At 41.4% G+C, this 21,590-nt stretch overlaps 1 protein-coding gene and 1 pseudogene across 3 annotated transcripts in view; both read left to right on the forward strand.

Annotated features, from left to right (window-relative positions):
* CD58 (CD58 molecule) overlaps window positions 1–21,590 on the forward strand; it is a 60,838-nt gene that overhangs the window by 28,840 nt on the left and 10,408 nt on the right. For both annotated transcript variants that reach the window (XR_001000717.1, XM_011933085.1), the window contains exons 2-3: window positions 2,348–2,641; window positions 10,712–10,975. Coding sequence is in view for 1 of the 2 variants with exons in the window: in XM_011933085.1 (XP_011788475.1) it covers window positions 2,348–2,641; window positions 10,712–10,975 (558 nt within the window). In the remaining variant the exon portion in view is untranslated. The remainder of the gene's footprint in view (window positions 1–2,347; window positions 2,642–10,711; window positions 10,976–21,590) is intronic.
* Window positions 12,155–13,881, forward strand: LOC105505290 (annotated as a pseudogene). The gene is made up of 2 exons (XR_001000716.1): window positions 12,155–12,194; window positions 12,478–13,881. The product of XR_001000716.1 is annotated as a nucleosome assembly protein 1-like 4 pseudogene (transcript).

The following is a 21,590-nucleotide window of genomic DNA, read 5'->3' on the forward strand; positions in this document are numbered from 1 at the left end:
TCCATTCCTGACTACTTTCTTCTGTTCTCAAGCCAGGATGGTCTCGATCTCCTGACCTCGTGATCCGCCCGTCTCAGCCTCCCAAAGTGCTGGGATTACAGGCTTGAGCCACCGCGCCCGGCACCCATGTTTTTCAAGGGTCAGCTGTACTTTGATTTCTTCTGAGCTACAGTCTCCCCTTTCTCTACCCTTACTTCCCTCCACCATTAGCTCCATTCCTGACTACTTTCTTCTGTTCTCAAGCCCAGGATACATCAACTCTCCCTGGGAAAGACAAAAGCCATCTTCATGCCGCCAGGGTATGGCAGTTTATCTCATACCTACTGTTTCACCACCACCCTACCCTCTATCACTTATTGTTTCATTTACATTTATAAGACATTTTTGGGTTTCCACTGTTGTGTGTGGTAGACTCTCAGCCCTCAAATTCTGTTCTTTTTCTCGTGCCTTCCCACATACTCTGTTGAGTGGGAGAAATAATGCGTAATCAGCAAAGCAATAGAAAGATGCTGGTGTGTTTTTGAGGGCAGTCCCCCTTAATTAAGGGAGATGGGTTCTAAAAAGTCCTTGTAGATAAACAAATGGGTGATATTTGCTTGTTATCTGAAATTACTAACACAATTGTCTACAACTGGTCATTTCAGTGTTCTTGATTTCCCCTGTATTCTTTCAATTACCCTAATTGCTACTAGGTAGAAACTTCAGTCAAGTTTTAATTAATCTTTAATGTTAACTTAAAATAGCTGCAGTTTTTTGTTTGTTTGTTGAGACAGGTCTTGCTCTGTCACCCAGGCTGGAGTGCAGTGGCACAATCATGGCTCACTGCAATCTCTGCCTCACGGCTTCAAGTAATTCTCCTCAGCCTTCCAAGTAGCTGGGACCACAGGTGTGTGCCATTCCCAGCTAATTTTTTGTTCTTTTCGTAAAGATGGGGTTTTGCCATTTTACCCAGGTTGGTCTTGAACTCCTGAACTCAAGCAATCTGACCATCTTGGCCTCCCAAAGTTCTGGGATTACAGGCATGAACCTCAGTGCCCAGCTGCTACTGTTCTCTCTTAACAAGAATCAAGTCTTAGAGCAAGATGCATCTAAACCCACTTTGGGGTATCAAAAATATCCCAATCTTGTGGTTCTAATAAATGTTTAACAACTAGATTGGCATGGAGGCGGAGTGGAGGTTCTGATGTGAACCATTAGTCAGTTTTTGTGCTATTACCAGACGTCCCCTAATAGGGCTGGGCAGAGATGCTAACAATTGGCTCATGAGGGCAGATGGGCCTAGCTCCAACACACCACTGCACCCAGTCCCCGAGTTCTTAATCTTCATCACAACCTCCACTTGCTTCCCAGCCATTGTTTCTGATCTCAGTTAACGATGCCTCTCAGTCAGCCAAGAAGGAGACCTTACAGTTCCATCCACTTCCCCCACCCTCATCACTGGATCCTGTTGACTTCTCTCTCCAGCGTCTCCTGAGTCTGTCCCGTTGTCCGTCCCCACCACAAACACCCTGGTCTGGTCTGTCCTGCCCATGGCCTTCATTGCTACAGCATTGACTTTCATTACAATTTCCCTGCCTCCGTGCTGGCCCCTGTCAGCCGCTCTCTACTCTAAAGACAGTCAGCCTACTGACACTTATATTATGTTAGGCCAGTCTTGTTAAAAACCTTTCTGTGGCTTCCTCTCCGTTAGGATTAGTCCAAACCCTTAGCATTCCTTACTTTACCACACATAGGCTGTGGGCTGGTCTTTGTCTGTCTTGTTCCCCACCACCCACCCCTTGCCCTCTTCATTCTAGCTGTTAGGAATCACACGTGTATCCTCAAGCACACCGAGCTCTTTCTCTATTCAGGGCCTTCCTTTGGAGGAGCTGCTTCCTATATCTGTATGATCATCTCTCCTTCACTCCCTACCCACTCACCTACCCAGCCCTGTGGCCTAACTGCCTTTTATCCTTCAGTGATTGGAGCATTGTGTCAGTTCCAGCATGACTTCCTTGGGGAAGCTCCCCTAGACCAGGCAGCTCCCCTCATGCAGCTCTTGATGTAGAGCCTGCTCCTTGTCTTCTCCACAGGTGAGGCTCCTGGAGGGCCTGGAACAACCCCATATTCCCAGCACAGCCCATAGTATCTGGCACATGGTTGGTGCTCCATGAATGTCGAGTCCATTTCTTGGATTTATGCAGGTCCCAGTTTTCTATTAAAGAGTAAGCTCTACATGGTCACACATGTTCTTACTTCCTGTACTTTGTGTCAGCAGTTTGTCAGCTTAGCACAAAAAGTGCCTGATGAGTAATTTCTGCCACTAAAGTCATGTTGTTTTTTCTAACCATCCTTTTTTCTCTTCTAGGTTTCATCAGCTGTTTTTCCCAACAAACATATGGCGTTCTACATAAGAATGTTACTTTCCATGTACCAAGCAATATACCTTTAACAGAAATCCTATGGAAAAAACAAAAGGATAAAGTTGCAGAACGGGAAAATTCTGAATTCAGAGCTTTCTCATCTTTTAAAAATAGGGTTTATTTAGACACTGTGTCAGGTAGCCTCACTATCTACAACTTAACATTATCAGATGAAGATGAGTATGAAATGGAATCGCCAAATATTACCGATACCATGAAGTTCTTTCTTTATGTGCTTGGTGAGTATTCCATAAGTTGATTTGTTTAAAATGGCAAATTTCCATTTTTTTAGTCTGTTTTCAGAGACTAACACAAATTAATGGTCTATGAGAAAAGAATTAGACGTTACCTATTGTCAGGGTTTTCTCCTTTTCTGGTGGTATACAGGAGCTAGCTACTTTCAATTCCTTTGTCATTCCTCTGGGTGAGGAGAGAATCTAAGCAAGGCGGGGAGAACAGTATCAGTTGTCTTAGTAGGAATGTTCTGGAAAGAGATGTAGTGACAGCAGTTAGCTTAGAACTCTTTGGGCTCCACTGATAGATGTTACTCTACAAAGTTCCTGCTTCCCCACACAGCGGGGAGACTGTTTTTCCTCCTGCACCAGTTTACTTCATTAATTAATTAATTAATTTTGAGAAGGAGTCTCGCTCTGTTACCAAGGCTGGAGTACAGTGGCACAATCTTGACTCACTGCAACCTCCGCCTCCCAGGTTCAAGCGATTTTACTGTCTCAGCCTCCCAAGTAGCTGGGATTACAGGCGCGCACCACCATGCCTGGCTAATTTTTGTATTTTAGTAGAGATGGGGTTTCACTGTGTTGACCAGTCTGGTCTCAAACTCCTGAGCTCAGGTGATCCACCCACCTCAGCCTCCCAAAGTGCTGGGATTACAGGTGTGAGCCACCACACCCGGCTCCTGCACCATTTTAAACTGAATATAGATACAGGGGACACATTTCTCCCTGCTTCTCACTAACACTCCTCCCTGGTCTCTAAAGCCCCTTTTGTGTTGCAGTCTTGTATAGGCCCCTGCCTCACATGCCAGTGTTTCTTGGTCATTTTAAGGCCTGCCTGATTTTCATGGTTTCTAACATTCTTGGTGTCTTGGTGGTTGCAATATTTAAATTAAAATTCTTTCAGTATTGTCCTTGATCTCCTCTCCTGTAAGGATCTTGTCCTCTGCGTTACCCACTACCCATGCATGTAACCGAGAACTCATCATTACCTCAATGTCAGGTGTTGCACTCTGCCACCATGCCCTGTCCTTGATGATGCTGATGATGACAGTCCTTCACACACCTGATGTCCCTGCTTCCCTCCCTATGCAGCCTGAGTGCTGCTGTCACTTACTGGATGCAGTTCGTTGCAGACACATTTAGCTTCCTTGCTCCTTTGTTGGCTTGTCATACTCACATGGCCAGATTACAGCTAGGTTAAGTCTGGTGCTTTGCCTATTCTGTGCTCACACTCATGTGGTTGCAGAAAAATACACCACCCTGCAAAGTCCTGCACTTTTAATTTCTAATCACTTACCTCAGTTAAGTCTGGTATTTCCTAGCCTGTTCACTTACCCACTCTCCTAGCAGTTACTTTTTCTCTCCTCAAATATTGAATACCTCCTTCTCCAGACTCACTCTTGAGCTGAAGGCTTTGCTTCTTATTTCCCTAAGGAGAATAAGCAGAGGGCAATTTCCACAAGCTCTCACCACCTGCCTACCTTCCTACCTGTACCTGAGCCTGTGGGCCCTGCTTTCTCTCCTGATATGAATGGACTTTCTGAGTTCTCACCTGAGGTTAAACTTTCCACGCATGCCCTGGATCCCACCTCCTCTCACCATCCTTGGGAATATCACCCTAGTGCTTCTACCCACTCTCTCCTGATGAGAATTTCCCCCATAAGTTGATGGTTCATTTTAAGTGGCATACATATACACTGTCATCAAAACTTTCTCATGATCCCCCTACCCCTCCAGCAACCACCACCAACTCTTTGTCTTCACTTTATAGAAAATCTCCTTGAAGAAGTTGTCCATATTCACTTATTCTGATCCCTTATATTCACTTTTAACTCACTCCAAGTAGGCTTCCATCTGCACTGCTATGCCAAAGCTCCTCTAGACCTCCTTGTTAATAAATCCAGTGGTTCATTCTCAGTCCATGTCATTCTTGACTTCTCAGTAGCTTTTGACATAGCTGATCACTCACTCCTCCAAGTACTGTCTTCTCTTGATGTCCAGGATACCACCCTATTCACGTTTCTTTCTTCCTTTTTTTTTTTTTTTGTTGAGAGGGGGTTTCGCCCTTGTTGCCCAGGCTAGAGTGCAATGTCACAATCTCAGCTCGCTGCAACCTATGCCTCCCCGGTTCAAGCGATTCTTCTGCCTCAGCCTCCCGAAAAGTTGAGATTACAGGCATGCACCACCATGCCTGGCTAATTTTATATTTTTAGTAGAGATGGGGTTTTACCATGTTGGTCAGGCTGGTCTTGAACTCCTGACCTCAGGTGATCCACCTGCCTCAGCCTCCCAAAGTGTTGGGATTACAGGCATGAGCCACTGCGCCTGGCTTCACATTTCTTTCTAACACACTGACTATTCCTTTTCATCTTCTTGTGCTGGTTTCCTCATTTCCCCAACCTCTTAACACTGGAAACATCAAGGCTTAAGCCTTGGGTCTCTTTCCTTTTCTGCCTGTGTTCATAGCCAGTGGGTGAGCTGATCCTATGTCAGGGCTTTAAATATCATCTCAGTGCTAATAATGCACAGATTTAGAGCTCTAGCCTAGAGTACCCCGTCGAACTCCTTATGTGTATACCTGACTGCCCACTGTACATCTCCACTCAGATATCTAATTGGCCTTTGAAATATCCCATGTCCAAAAGTAAGCTCATTATCTTCCCCTTAAAACCTGTTCCTCCCCAAATCTTTTCCCTTTTGGTTAATGGCAGCTCATCCTTTCAGTTGGTCAGTCTGAAACCTTGATGTCATCCTTGATACTTCTGTTTTTCTTGAACACCACATTCACTCCACCAGGAAGTTGTATTGGTTCTACCAGAATGATCTTTTTAAAACAGAAGTCAGATCATGTCACTCATCTGTGTGGAACTTTCTAATGGCCCCATCTAACTGTTAAAGCTAAAATGTGTAAAGTGACCTGCAAAGCTGTGTGAGGTCTGACCCCTATGGACTCTATTTAGACAAATACAGCTTGCTAAGATGTCAAAGCATACTCTTAGAAGATTTCTTTGAAAAAGTAGAATCTTTGAAACATGGACATTAGGGATCTGGTAGTTTATAGACAGGGCCAACAAACAAGAAGATTGAGTCAGAATATAGATCACACATTTTAAGAGCCCCTTTTATAGAGTTTGTAAAACTAAGTTCAAAACATTTGAATAAGTTTCTCCTCTTAAACTTGATGAAATGTTTTAAAATAATTTAATTTAAAATATTCTAGGCCGGGCGTTGTGGCTCAGGCTATAATCCCGGCACTTTGTGAGGCCAAGGAGGGAGGGTTGCTTAAGCCTAGTAGTTCAAGACCAGCCTAGGCAACATAGCAAGACTCCATCTCTACAAAAATAAAATAATTAACCAGGCATGGTGGTGCATGCCTGTAGTCCCTGCTACTCAAGAGGCTGAGGTGGGAGGATCCCTCGAGCCCAGGAAGCTGAGGCTGCAGTGAGCCGTGATTGCGCCTCTGCACTCCAGCCTGGGTGACAGACCAACATCCTGCCTTAAAATAACTAACTAGCTAAATACATTAATTAAATAAAATATTCTATGACAACTCAGCAAAGGTATGGTTTTGGTGGTCAGACCAACTGGATAGACCTTAGGAAGTCTGCAGAGGGGGAAAGTACAGGGGAGGTGAGTTTTGATCAGGAGGCAGTAATATTGATAGTATTGAGTGTAGGACTTAAAGTCCTGGTTTGAGAGTCTGGACATCAGCTTGTAGCAGTGGGGAGCCATTGTATCCTGTACTGGAGCAAGGAGGTCACTTGATAAAATACATTTTTGGAAGATTAATGTGATGGTGAATACTTATGATGGATTAAAGAGAGGAGATGTCAAGTTAGAAGCTACTGTGATCATCCAGGTAGATAGAGGGTCTAAGAAAGAGTCTGCAAGATGTAGGTTTTGGTTGTAAAAAGACATAAGATGACTCTAGGTTTCACATCTGCATGATAAAATGATTGGTCATACAACTTTTTTTTTTTTTTTTTTTTTTTAAGAAATGAGGAAGTCATACTTCCTTGAGGTAATGTTAACACTTGTTTTAGTAACCTGGTAATGTTCTAGAGACACCAGACCTAATAGGAGACTTCTAGCGAGTATATTTTGGACGGGGATTTCCTGGCACTTCCTAAATTCAGGGCATCCACTTCCTTCTGTGTGTACATTGAGATCCGGCTTTCCTCTATACCCAAAAGTCCCCTTAAAATTTCTACTTCTGATGTTTATTAGTCCTTTCCCATCTTTTTATGGACCTTCATCACATCTCAGATAATGATTTTTATGTAAGTAGAATTAACTGCCCTGTCCTTAACTGGGCTGAATTGATACTTGACCTTTACTAAAATTCGTGAAAATATACACATATTTCTATAAAATGTCATCAGATATGTGTAAGAAATTCTCATTTTTTACACAGCCGTGAACTCAATTCATTAATTATAAATTGACTAATTGTCTTAGGGAGGAAGTAGACACATTTCTTGCCAGTTTAATGCTGCTTAAAGTAGAGGTATAACCAATATTTGTTAGATACAGCTGTGGTGAGTCCCACGGGCAGCAAGAAAATGTGAAAGATGTATAGAAGGAAAAGATCTGAGGTGTAGAAACTGTGATCTAGGTGCTGGAGAAAGGCTTGCACACTTTTAGATGAGTTGGATAGGCCCTTCTACATTTGCTATCTGGCAACTGTTGTGTAATGAGATAGCTAGAAAGAGCTTCTATATAGTCAAGGGAGTTCTAGCAACTTAGAAGATAATACTAACACTTCTCTATGTTTCCCCTCAAATTACTTTCATATTCTGTTTTTTTTTCTTTTCTTTTCTTTTTTACAAACCCTGCATGTGGCATTCAGCCATATTCTGTTTGACCTTTACAATGGCCTGATACAGCATTCCCTTTCACAGATGAAAATAAGACAGTTTAGGAGTCCGTTTCTCTGTTTGTAGAACAAGAGACCTGGATGGATGCTTTCTTAAAACTTCCAGCTCCTAAAAGGACTGTGGCCCCAGGTCACATAGCAGGCCAAGGCTAAGGCTTGATCAAACGTCCCAACTCCCAGTCAGTGACTCTTCTCATCATATCACATATACCCTCTGGGGAGCCTTGGCTTCCTGGAGTTGGAAACTCACAGCCAATGGCCATGTGCTCTATTACAGCTAGCATTTGTTAACTACTTACTCTGTGCAGGCACTACATGTTAATTCATATATTGATTATTATCTGTATTAACTCATTTAATCTCATTACAGTCTAATAGAGTAAGTACTATTTGTGTCCTTATTGTAGAAAGGAGGAAACCTAGACACAGGTGATTTAAGTAACTTGCCCAGTGTCAAATGGCTCTTAGCTGTCATGAAGCTGGATATGAATTCAGGCAGTTGGGCTTCTGAGTCTATGGTAAACACCATAGTGTACCTCTTTGGCGGTAGCTGGTAGAAGAATTTACATTTTGTTTGAAGACTGTCTCTCTGAAGCTATCCTTCTATCCATCTGTCTCCCCATCTGTCCAGTACTACTTGTGAGGAGCCATCTGTGTGCCTTGTGTTATGTCAGGTGCTGTGGTTGAAAGGTGAGGCATACCTAGTCTTTGTCCTCCAAAGATGCACAGTCTCTGGGGCTGATGATACACCTCTGTTCAGTTCAGAAAGTGCTGGATTAAAGACTAGACATTGGCAGAGCTAGATCAATACATTAGAATCTGTAACAGAATGAACAGGGCACACACATCAGAAGCACCTGGGATGGTGGGGCTCAGGAATCTGTATTTTTAACAAGCACCCTTGGTGATTCTTATGCACCTTAAAATTTGAGAAATGCTTCAAAGGACCATTTCTAAGGAAGTAGAAAGCTTGGCTTTCTCCCCTTGAGAAATGCCCAGCCTAGTTACAGAGGCAGGCATAAGTATATGAAATACTGAGAACAGGCATTTTTGAACTATTCTGGGGATGCATGTTCGTTGGAAGTCCCCTGAGGGCTGCTATGGGGTGGGGTTGGCAAAAGGGACCACAGGAAGTTAGGTGAGCAGGGCTCCAGGCTTTCAATTTTGAGTCAACTAGAGCAACTTCTTATCCATTGGACTGGATTGCACTGAAGATTTAATTCAGAGAAATTCCACTGCTTAAAAGATGATTAAAAGTCTTTTTAATTTAAGAAAATCTTAGGGAAGTATGTAAGGACTTATGTGAGCTAGATTAAACTTAAAAGCTAGGAAGCCCCAAGTAGAAAGGGAAGTCAGTGTGTGCCTCTGGTTTCTACCAAGGCAGCTGGGTACATTATTTAACTGAGCGAGAAGGAATTCAGGAGGAGGAGGAGAAGATGGGGGAACCATTAAACACTTTTATTTTTCAGATTATAATTGGAGCATAAGCTATTAACTTGTTTTATATTATAAAACATCATTTTAAATGGCAACATAGTATTCCATTATCTTGGTGAACCTAAATTTACTTAGATGCTCTTCTAATGGATGTTTATAATGTATCAATACTTTATTATCCCAGTGCTACCATGACCATTGTTGTATATTACATATGTTTTTGCATGTTTCCTCAAGCCTCTTATGATTAATTGCTGGAGGGTAGCTGAAATGCAAGAAGGCATATGAATTAACAAATAAATGACCAATAGGACAAAGTAATTAGCCTTGAGGCTTGTAAAGGGCAACAATGGCAGAATTTGACATGTTAGTGTCTTAACTCATAGATCCATGCTGCCTTAGCCAATAGGAGGCGCTTCTTAGAGGAAGGGTGGGAGTGAGGCCTCTGGACTGGCAGGTCTGTGACACATGCTGCACCCGGCGCTGCCTATTAATAGGGCCAGCCCAACCAATAGGCAGGGCCCGACAAGGCTCTGTGTAGCTCCACCTTTCACAAAATGCTTTGAGTCAGATGTGTTATGGAATTAAAATTTCTTTTTTACATTTTGGAAAGGTAATACAAGGTATTTCCTCTGCATATTAAGCACCCCACTTAATTATGGGGAGCACCCTGTGGGTCAAGCATAGGAACAAGTATTTATTTCATTCCTATATATTTAGAGACAAGGTCTCAGTCTGATACAGTCAGAGCCCAGTGTGTGCAGTGAGCTAGAGTGAATTAGCACAATCATAACTCACTGTAGCTTCAGACTGCTTAGTTCAAGTAGTCCCAAGTAGCTGAGACTATAGGCAGGAGCCATCATTGCTGGCTGATCTTTAAACTTTTTATAAAGACAGGGTCTTGCTATGTTGCCCAGGCTGGTCTTGAACTCTTGACCTCAAGCCATCCTGCTGCCTCAGCCTCCCAAAGTGCTGGGAGTATGTATAGCCATGAGCCACTGTGTCCTGTCAAGCACAGGAATATTTTTGTGGTGAAACGATAATGAATATTTGAAGTAAGTGAGAAAATAAAGACTATAAATCCTTGTGTTAATTCAGGTCAGGTCAGAATTTGCAGCTTAATGATTTTGCTACCAACTTGTGAAGACTCTTTTGGCTTCAGAGATTTTTTGATTTCAGAATTGAGGATAAGGGATTTGGGGCCTGTATTGGTCTGTTTTCACACTGCTATAAAGATCTATCTGAGACTGGGTAATTTATAAAGAAAAGAGGTTTAATGGACTCACAGTTCCGTATGGCTGGGGAGGCCTCAGGAAACACAATCACGGCGGAAGGCGAAGGAGAAGCAAGCATTTTTTTCACAAGGCAGCAGGAGAGAGAGAGAGAACTGCCACACACTTTTAAACCAACAGATGTCATGAGAACTCACTCTCTATCATGAGAATAGCATGGGGAAACCACCCCCCATGGTACAATCACCTCCCGCCAGGTCCTTCCCTTGACACATGGGGATTACAATCCAAGATGAGATTTGGGTGGGGACCCAGAGCGAAACCATATAAGGGTCTGAATTTATTCTGTTAAATTTGAACAGGTAGTCTGACCTAGCAAAAGAAAGAATTCTCAGTCCTTGATGCTCAAGGAGTTTGTCAGCTCATCCTTTCAAGCTCGTAAGGAAGTTGGGAGCTCTTCATAAATTTGCAGATGATGAGTCTAAATATTACTATTTTCTGTACTGAATATTACACTTTTTTTGCCAGAGCCTCTTCCATCTCCTACACTAACTTGTGCATTGACTAATGGAAGCATTGAAGTCCAGTGCATGATACCGGAGCATTACAACACTCATCCAGAACTTAACACGTACTCATGGGATTGTCCTTTGGAGCAATGTAAACGTAACTCAACCAGGATATTTTTTAAGATGGAAAATGATCTTCTACAAAAAGTACAGTGTACTGCTAGCAGTCCATTATTTAAAAGAACATCATCAATCATTCCGGAAACCTGTATCCCAGGCAGTGGTGAGTAAATAACTAAGTGTGTCATGGAGGCTTTCAAACCACAGATGTGGTGACTAACATAAGGTTCACAATTTTGAAATGTAAAACAAGTTACAATTTTTAACAGAAACCCCATTATAGATATAAAGATAACATTATTTAGCACTTTCTGTGTTGAGCACCATTCTAATACATATGTTAATTAATTCAGTCTTCACTTATCCCTATTTCCTGGTGAGAAACCAACAGAGAGAGAGTTTAAGTTGTGTGCCCAAGGTAACAGCTAGTAAGTGGCAGAACCTGGCTTTGAGTAGAGGCTGTCTGGCTCTAGAGCCCATGGTTTTAACTATTCACAGTGCTGCTTTATAATATTGTTAATAATCATTATGTTCTCAAAGGTTACGTATCTACTACAGGAACATGCATTTGATATGTTTCCTTAGGCCTAACACTAAGTTAATATCATGACAATCTGTCTTGGCTATGATTTTCTAATGTTGGTTTAGTATTATTTACATTTGCAATTTTTATTATGTTTTTTACATTATATCCCCAGTTTAATAAACAAAAAGGTCAGTGACTTGAAAGTGGTTTATTAAAATATAAAAGAAAAGATGAAAATAGTAAATATTATTATTCAGAATAATATAATTGTAAATAGTGAACAGGATTCCAGGGCAAATAGAGAATATGGGTCTCTAGGGCTGGGATAAGGTGAGTCTATGAATGAAATTTTTCTGAACAAGCAGCTGAAACAGATAAGGGAAATTAGCAAATACAAGAAATATAAGAAACTTGGATTTTAACTGGTGAGCCACTCTAAGTCTCCCGTTTATTGTCTTTTCCGAACCCTTTCAAAGAATAACGTAAAGCCATTAAAGTTATGTTGTTTTCAGACAAAGCAGAGTAACTTTTGGGAAAGACATTTTTCAAGAAGAAAAAGTGGACGTCCTCGTCAGGGCGGGCAGCGGCAGCCGCGGCTGCGGGCCTGGGGCTTGGGGCCTGGAGCCTCGGCCTGGGGCGGGGGCGGGCGGCCCCTCCCAGCACCCAGCGCGGCCAGCCCTGCCGCCCACCGTCCTGAAGGTCAAGGCGCTTTGTTCTGCACTGCGGGCGGCTTCCTCGGCGGCCCAGCGGAGGAGGCAGGCGTAGACTGCGGTGAGCCCGCTAGCTTGGTCAGGCCCATGTACCCCGCGGCCCTAGCGGCATGCCGGGAGGAGAGTTCAGACTTCTCGTTTTTAAGGTGGAGACGTCCAGGACCTCTTTATTAGATGTTTAGGAATTTCAGTTTTTCCGTAGGGCAGTGGTCATCGTGAGCCTCAGTGGGGTCAGGCTGGGCTAACTGGGGTTTCGATTGTAAGTTTCGTGTGGCCAAGGACATGTCTGACTGGGAAGAAAGTCCTTGGCATTACTTCTTAGCTGTTGGGAGCTGTGCGGTGCGAGCGAGATGGGTGGCGTGCACTCCCCGAGGACTGGCCTGAGTGGCCTTAGCCTAGTTACTCACGGGACTTGGTTTACCAGACAAGGGGATAAAAACATTCAGATGGCAGATAACAGTTTTTCAGATGGGGTTCCCTCAGATTCCGTGGAAGCTGCTAAAAATGCAAGTAATACGGAAAAGCTCATGGATCAGGTGATGCAGAATCCTGGAGTTGTGGCAGCTTTACAGGAGCGACTTGACAGTGCCCCTCACACCCCTTCCAGCTACATGGAAACTTTACCTAAAGCAGTAAAAAGAAGAATTAATGCATTGAAACAAATTCAGGTGAGATGCGCTCGTATAGAAGCCAAGTTCTATGAAGAAGTTCGTGACTTGGGAAGAAAGTACACAGCATTATACCAGCCTCTCTTTGACAAGAGAAAAGAATTTATCACCCGTGATGTTGAACCAACATCTGATATGGAATCAGAATGGCACAGTGAAAATGAAGAGGAGGAGAAATTGGCTGGAGACGTGAAAAATAAAGTAGTCATAACAGAAAAAGCAGCAGCAACAGCTGAAGAGGCAAATCCCAAAGGAATTCCAGAGTTCTGGTTTACCATCTTTAGAATTAGTCTAGGAGTATGATGAACCAATCTTGAAACACCTGCAGGATATTATAGTGAAGTTTTCTAACCCTGGACAGCCTATGTCTTTTATATTAGAGTTCCACTTTGAACCCAACGACTACTTTACCAACTCAGTCCTGAGGAAAACCTGCAAGATGAAATCAGAACCAGATAAGGCTGATCCCTTTTCATTTGCAGGTCCTGAGATCATGGACTCTGACGGGTGTATTATTCACTGGAAGAAAGGAAAGAAAGTTACTGTCAAAACCATCAAGAAAAAGCAGAAGCATAAGGGTCGAGGCACTGTTAGAACAATTACTAAACAAGTATCCAGTGAGTCATTTTTCAACTTATTCAATCCACTGAAAGCGTCTGGGGATAGAGAATCACTGGATAAAGATTCTGAATTCGTATTAGCCTCTGATTTGGAAATTGGACTCTTTTTCCGTGAGCAGATAGTCTAAATTGGACACTTTTTCCATGGGCTGTGCTATACTTCGCTGGGGAGGCCTTAGAGGACGATGACAATTTTGACGAAGGTGAAGAAGAAGAGGAGGAATTAGAAGGTGACGAGGAGGGAGAAGATGAGGATGATGCGGAAATTAACCCCAATAAGGAACCCAGCCAGCTGGCGGAATGCAAGCAGCAGTACGAAGTGGAGATGGGCGCCTGGCAGACCGGCTGTCGGGACTCCGGGCCTGTCGGGGAGGCCTCAGTCTTTGCCGCATGCGGCACAATCCCATCAACAGCGCTTACTCCATCTAGTTCGTTTTCAAGTGCATGATTTTCACTTTCACTTTCCTTTTATCCTTATTGTTTTGCTTAACTTGTACAGTGGCAACTGAAATGCATTTCAAAAATAGGAGGTTTCACCCACTACCCTCTGCAGCCTCGGTACCTGTAGCTCTGGACTTACCTGGGCCTTTCCCTGGGGGAGGGCCCCATAGACCACGTCGGGGTAGGGTGGTGTGGGGGTCACTTGGTAAAAAGGGCCGAGGTCTGGTGATGAGGTTCCAGGGATCGAGAACCTCTCCTACCGCTCCTGCAGTTGGACTGAATTCTTCCCTTTCATTTGAAGAAATCCACTGGCTGTTTCCAGCTGCTTAATCTGCCCAGTGTGCAGCCTGCATCACCTGCTGTATACTAATCATCTCAGAAGGGCTGTGTAGAGTAGGGCCCTGTTCTCCTTAGGATGTTGCTTCTTGATTTTCTTCTTTTAGGGTTGGGTCAGGGTTGTGGCACACCACCTCAGGTGAGAGCTGCCATAGGTCACTTCATATTTATTTATCCCTTCTTGCCTGTGAGGACTGTGGCCTTTTGCTGTCGCTCGTCCTTGCCATTTCTGAGCCACCCTGGTGACCTGAGCAGGAATATGTGCCACTTCTTAGCAGGAGCAAGGGCTGTGCGGAAGAAACACTGCTTCCTGCCACCAGGGCTGAAGACACGAGCCTGTCCTCGTGACATAGGCACCGCCCTGCTGCCGGAGCCGGGATTCGGCGATCTTCTCCAGTGAGGGACTGGGCTGGGAAGTCGTGCGTTTCATTTGAGCATATGAGCGTCAAGTCCTGCTTTCTCAGTAGCCCCCTTGCTGAGCCCTACCATTCATCCTGTCTGAAGGTCCTGGTTTGGTGTGGCCGCTTGGTGGCTGGCGAGTGGGGTTTCCAAGTGGATGACAGTGCTCTCCAGCAGCCTGGGATGGCCGTGTCCGCACTGACCAGGCCTGTAGAGAGTGCTCAGCCTAACCTTAGAACACATTTATAACTGAATACAGTGTTTTCAATTTGCACATAATAGTTAGAATATTCTATTAAAGTTATGAAACATGGAGAAAAAAAAGAAAAAGTGCAAATGAGTTCCAATTTATAACTGATAGATTTGATTCGTGAAGACAGAGAAAAGATCAAACCCACAGAAGTGTCACTCTGTTTGTACAAGTCACACAATGGCAAGAAGTTTTTAAAACGAGCTGCAAAGTTGTAATAGATAAGCTTGGAGCAAACACTCCTTTATTAATTCTACCTTTTGAGTGTTACATAATACCCAAGGCATACAATATGGAAATGCAATTTGTTGTAAAAGCAGATAGTTGCTTTATAATGGGAACAAAAAATAAAACTAGTATGCTTTTGCCTTTTGGTATATGTATGCTGCATCTAACTGACAAGGAGGAAGAAGATGACCACATATAGACATAGCAAGCAAGTTGAAATCTTGAAAAGTTTTAAGTGTTCCAAGAGACAAAATACTTGAAGGAAATAATTTCTGAGTAAGATCCCTCTACAGAATTACATGGAATATTTTAGGGGATTTTTAAAGGTTTTGCCCTGGCACCAGTTTTAACTTTATGTTTGCCATTAGAGTTGAAGACACAAAGTAAGATTACTCTTACTGAAAGTAAGATTACTTTCCTTGTAGATAGTCTGGTAAAAGATCATAAGAGGGAATAATATTCCTCTTATTGATTTGAAATAAGTACTATTAATTTGAAAAAATTATTTTAATTATTAAATAATGGTGATTCATCCATCCTTCTTTTACATTTTCTTCCAAATTGATAGTTCACATATATACAATAGATTTTGAAAGTTTGAGGAATGTTGCTTGATAGGTCTTAGGTTTAAATCCTGGAGTAGTGTTGACATCTGAGACATACATCTGGGCTTCTGACCCTGGTTTCTGTTAACCACATGTTGGAGGACCTTCTTTTAAAATACAAACCAGGAACTGAACTTAACGATCTTAATGGTTCTTTTGAACAATAACAGTCTAGGATCTTTTTTTTTTTTTTTCCTGTGATGATTTTTGAATGCTTTTGTGTGGAACCACATGCATCATAACAGATATAAATCCGTGAAAGTATGACAGTTAAATACTAGATCTTACTTTTTCAGGTTTTGATTTCTCATCTAAACTTTCCAATGCTTTGTCAGTGAAGCAAACTATCTCACATTGACTAGCCTGCTCTTCTTTAGCAAACCCTTCAAATAAATGCCTCATTTCCTCCTCACCACTGTCATTTTAGATTGGCCAGACGGTTGTTACTTACCTTTTAAGAAGGAAGAGACAGGTGGTGGGGCGTGGTGGCTCACACCTGTAATCCCAGCACTTTGGGGGGCCAAGGCAGGCGGATCACGAGGTCAGGAGATTGAGACCATCCTGGCTAACACAGTGAAACCCCATCTCTACTAAAAATACAAAAAATTAGTCGGGCATGGTGGCAGACACCTGTAGTCCCAGCTACTCAGGAGGCTGAGGCAGGAGAATGGTGTGAACCCGGGAGGTGGAGCTGGCAGTGAGCTAAGATGGCGCCACTGCACTCCAGCCTGGGTGACAGAGCAAGACTCCGTCTCAAAAAAAAAAAAAGAATGAGGAGACAGGTTGAACCAGGTGGGGTGACTTGCCCAAGGTCATTTAAGTATTGGAGATAGAATTAAAATTTAGGTATTTGAATTCTAGAGTGTTTTTGTATGATACCATCCTGACTATATATCTCAAATCAAAGTTTAAAGTTTTCTTTGATTTATTCATAGGAGTGAGCTAGAGAAACCCATACCATGTAGATATACATAGTAGATATTAGTCAAATGTTACTTGATTTTAAATCTCATTTTCTCATGTTTCTTGTAACATTTTGTCTAGTAGGACCTTTTTGTGGTTTGTGGTCATTTTAGCCGTTACATCTACTGTTATACCATCACTGCAACCCAGAAATGGGGTGATGGGGTTATTAACTAGTTAAACACAATCTAAAGGAGAATTTTAGAGATAGTTAAGATTGATGACGGAGTTCTTGTCCACCTCCTATTGTATAGAGGGAATGAACTAATATTTACTGAAGGCCTCCTCCACAACAAACTCCTGTAAATGATTTACATAAATGTGTCACATTTAATCCATACAACAAACCAATGGTGTGGGTATTTATAAAGGAGGTATCTGAGGCACAGTGAGGCTAAATAACTTGACCAAATATACACATTTATTAAGTGCAAAGCCAGGATTTGACATTCAACTCCATCTGAACTCAAAGCACTGTGTCTTCCCCACTGTATTGGTAAGTGAAAGTAAGAAGATAACTCAAAGATGTAGAACTATAATCTGGAATTGGAATTTACTTTCTTTGATAAACCATTTGAAAACTGCAGCTCCAACGCATTGGGAGATGGAAAGAAAGCTAGGGAGCAATTATTTATTGCCTTTGTGTCATGCTCCTACAGTTTGCTCCTCCTCATCTCCTTATCTGTGGTCAGAGGAGATAGCATGGAGGTTTTATGCCCATGTTACAGATTTTCAGAGACCTCAAGGTCAGAAAGCTGGTTTATGGCAGCATGTGAATATAGACGGACTTACACAGATTAGAAAATTGAGAAGTTGAGGGCAGGAGAAAATTCTGGATAGAAGAGAACATGGAATTGGGAGTGAGAAAACCTGGGTCCTAGACCTGATTTCATTGCTTACTGGCAGTGTGAATGTGGGCGATAATAACACTTACTTTATAAGGGCTGAGGAAATTAAATAAAATAGCATATGGGAAAGGGTATTGATGATGGTTAGTCACCATAAAACTGGTTGTTGTTATTCAGGATACAGGAAGAGTTTCAAGAGACAGGACATTTGGTATAACATTATATACAACCAATGGTTTAAGGAGGACAATGTAGAAGAGGTTGTGGATTTGCACTTCGGAGGTCATTGTTGACAGACCTTGTGAATAGATGAGGGTAGGAACCAGATTCCTGGGCTTTAAGTAAGAAGAGGGATAGTCCAATAGGCCAGTTATATATCTGGCTGTGAAAGAGGAAAAGAAAATCTGAGTACCTTTGAGAGTCAAAGGTTATTTCCAGATAAAGAAACCTAGTGGACTTCATCATTCTCTTTTAGATAACTGCTGGGAAGAAGTTGGGTGATTGTAACACCCTCCACATTGACACAGAACTGTAATCGGGAGCCCAGGGAAAGTGCATATTTTTTGAAGGAGTAGGCAAGAGGATATTCTCTACCAGTTTCCAACTGTTGTCCACATTTATGGACCAAGAACATAAAAGAAACATTGCTCAGCTCCAACCTGAAGTTATGTAGAACAAACATTGTTCTGAGTTCAACTAGATGATTTTTCTTTGTTAGCTGGGGTGGACATTATGTTACCTGCAGGGAGTAAGTCACTGAAGGACCCTGAAGGTAGAGCCTCAAAAAAACACCCTTTGATCTTACTCCTAAAAAAAAATGGGAGAAATTGGAAAAATTCATCATAGAAACACAAAAATATGGAGAAGTAGGAAAAAGGAGAAGAAGGAAAGAAATGCAGCATAGGAAATAATATTATGTAGACTGAAATGAAGAATGTTAAGAATATTTGAACAAAGTTTGAACCAGATGAAACGTAACAGGCAGAAACAGAAGTAGGAGAATTTTTGGACTGATTTAAGTTGGTCTTTTGTGACTTTTATGACTTTCCACCAGGAAGAATAGTGATTAAGAATGTGTACTCTGCTTTTAAAAATTGGGAAAGAAGGCTGCATGCAGTGGCTTATGCCTATAGTCCCAACACTTTGTGAGGCCAAGACAGGAGGATTGCTTGAGGCTGAGAGTTTGAGACCAGCCTGGGCAACAGAGGGAGACCCTATCTCTACTAAAAATTAAAAGATTACTGAGGTGTTGTGGCATGTGTCTGTAGTCCTCGCTACTTGGGAGACTGAGGTGGGAGGATCACATGAGCCTGGTAGTTTAAAGAAATCAAATCAATAATTAATAATCTTCCAAAACAGAAAGCACCAGGTTCAGATGGGTTCACTGGTGAATTCTACCAGATATTTAAGGAAGAAATATCAATTCTCTATAATCTATTTTAGAAGATAGAAGAAGAGGGCATACTTTCCAACTCATTTTATGAGGCCAGCATTATTCTTGTGCTAAAACCAAATAACAATACAAGAAAAGAAAATTAAGACAAATATTTCTCATGACATACATGTAGAAATATTAAACAAAATATTAGCAAATTGAATCCAACAGCATATAGATAGAATTATACATCATGACTAAGTGGTATTTATCTCAGGTATGCAAGGCAGGTTCAACATATGAAAATCAGTTAATCCATCACATTGACAGACTATGAAAGAAAAATCACATGATCATACCAATAGATACAGAAAAAGCATTTGACAAAATCCAACATTAATTTATGATAAAAACTCTCAGTAAACTAGGAATAGAGGGGAAACTTTTTCAGTTTGTTAACAAATGCCTACAAAAAACCCTGCAGCTAACGTCATCTGTAATGGCGAGAAACTTGAAGCTTTCCCACTAAGACCAGGAACAAGGAAAGAATGTTCTTCTCACCACTCCTTTTCAATATTGTATTATAAGCACTAACTAATGCCATAAGACAAGAAAAGGAAATAAAATTTATACAGATGAGAAGAAAGAAAGAAACTTGTTTTGGTTCTCAGATGACATGAATATCTATGTATATAATCCAAATGAATTGACAAAAAACCTCCTGGAACTAATAAAAAACTATAACAAGGTTGTAGGATACAAAGTTAATATACAAAAGTCAATCACTTTTCTATATAACAGCAATGAACAAGTGGAATTTGAAGTTTAAAACACAACACCATTTACCTTAGCACCCCAAAAATGCAATACTTAGGTACAAGTCTAACAAAATACATACCAGATTTATATGAGAAAATCAACAAAACTGATGAACAAAATCAAAGAACAAAATAAATGGAGAGAGATTCTATGTTCATAGATAGGAAGACTCCTTATTGTGAAGATGTTGGTTATTTCCAATTTGCTCTATAAATTCAGTGCAATCCCAAGCAAAATATCAGAAGTCATTTGTGGATATCAACAAACTGATTTTAAAGTTAAATGGGCAGGCAAAAGACCAGAATAGCCAGCAAAATGTTGAAGGAGAACAAAATTGGAGGACTGATACTCCTCAACTTCAAGACTTACTATAAAACTACACTAGTCAACATAGTGTGGTACTGGTGGAAAAATAAAAGACAAATAGATCAGTGAATCGGAATAGAGAGCCCAGAAATAGACCAACATAAATATGGTCAACTGATCTTTGATAGAGGAGCAAAGACAATACAATGGAGCAAAGATGATCTTTTCAACAAATAGTGCTGTAACAACTGGACATACACATGCAAAAAAATGAATCTAAACACAGACCTTATGCCCTTCACAAAATTGTACTCAAAATGGACTGTAGATCTAAATGTAAAATACAAAACCATAAGACTCCTAAAACATGAGAGAAAACCTAGATAACTTTGGATATGGTGATGACTTCTTAGCTGCAACACCAAAGACATGATTCATGAAAGAAATAATTGGTAAGCTGTACTTCATTAAAATTAAAAGCATTGCTCTGTGAAAGACAGTTTTAAGAGAATTAGAAGCCAACCCATAGACTGGGAGAAAATATTTGCAAAAGACACATCTGATAAAAGACTATTATTCAAAATATACAAAAAAGCCTCTTAAAACTCAACAAGAAAAACACAAACAACCCAATTAAAAAATGGGTGAAAGACCTCATCAGACAGCTCTCCAAAGAAGATATACAGATAGCAAGTAGGGATATAAAAAGATATTCTTGGGCTGGGCGCGGTGGCTCACACCTGTAATCCCAGCACTTTGGGAGGCTGAGGCAGGTGAATCACCAGAGGTCAGGAGTTCAAGACCAGTCTGGCCAACATGGGGAAACCCCATTTCTACTAAAGTTACAAAAATTAGTTGGACATGTCCTATGTCAACAGGCATCAGGAAAATGGAAACTAAGACAACAATGAAATATCACTTCACGCCTATCACACTGACCAAAATCTGGACAGCACCAAATGCCGGTGAGAACGTGGAGCAACTCTTATTCATTGCAGGTGGGAATGCAAAATGGTACAGCCACTTTGGAAGACAGTTTGGCAGTTTCTGTACATACTCTTACCATTCAGCACAACAGTCATGCTTCTTTCTATTTACCCAAAGGCATTAAAAAAAAACTTATGTTGACATAAAAACCCGCACACAGATGGTTATAGCATCTTCATTAATAATTGCCAAAACTTGGAAGCAACCAAGATGTCCTTCAGTAAATGAATAGACAAACTGTGGCACAAACAGACAGTAGAATATTATTCAGCACTGAAAAGAACTATCAAGTCATGAAAAGACATGAAGGAAAGAAACTTAAATTCATATTACTAAGTCAAAGAATCCAATCTGAACAGACTACATGCTATGTAATTTTACCTATATGACATTCTGGAAAAGGCAAAACTGTGGAGACTGTAAAAAGATTAGTGATTGGCAGGGGATATGAATAGGTGGAACACAGAGGAGTTTGGGGGCAGTGAAAATACTCTGTATGATACTGTAACGATGTTATATGTTTGTCCAAACCCACAGAATGTACAACTGAATGCTAATGTAAAGTACGGATTTTTTAGTGATAATGATGTATCAGAGTAGTTTCATTAATTCTAAAAAATGTAGCACTCTGGTGAGGGATGTTGATAAGGGAGAGGCTATGCATGTATAGGGGCAGGGTATATGTGCAAACTTTCTG

This window comes from Colobus angolensis, unplaced genomic scaffold (assembly GCF_000951035.1).
Source record: "Colobus angolensis palliatus isolate OR3802 unplaced genomic scaffold, Cang.pa_1.0 Scaffold124, whole genome shotgun sequence".
Taxonomy (NCBI): Eukaryota; Metazoa; Chordata; class Mammalia; order Primates; family Cercopithecidae; genus Colobus; species Colobus angolensis.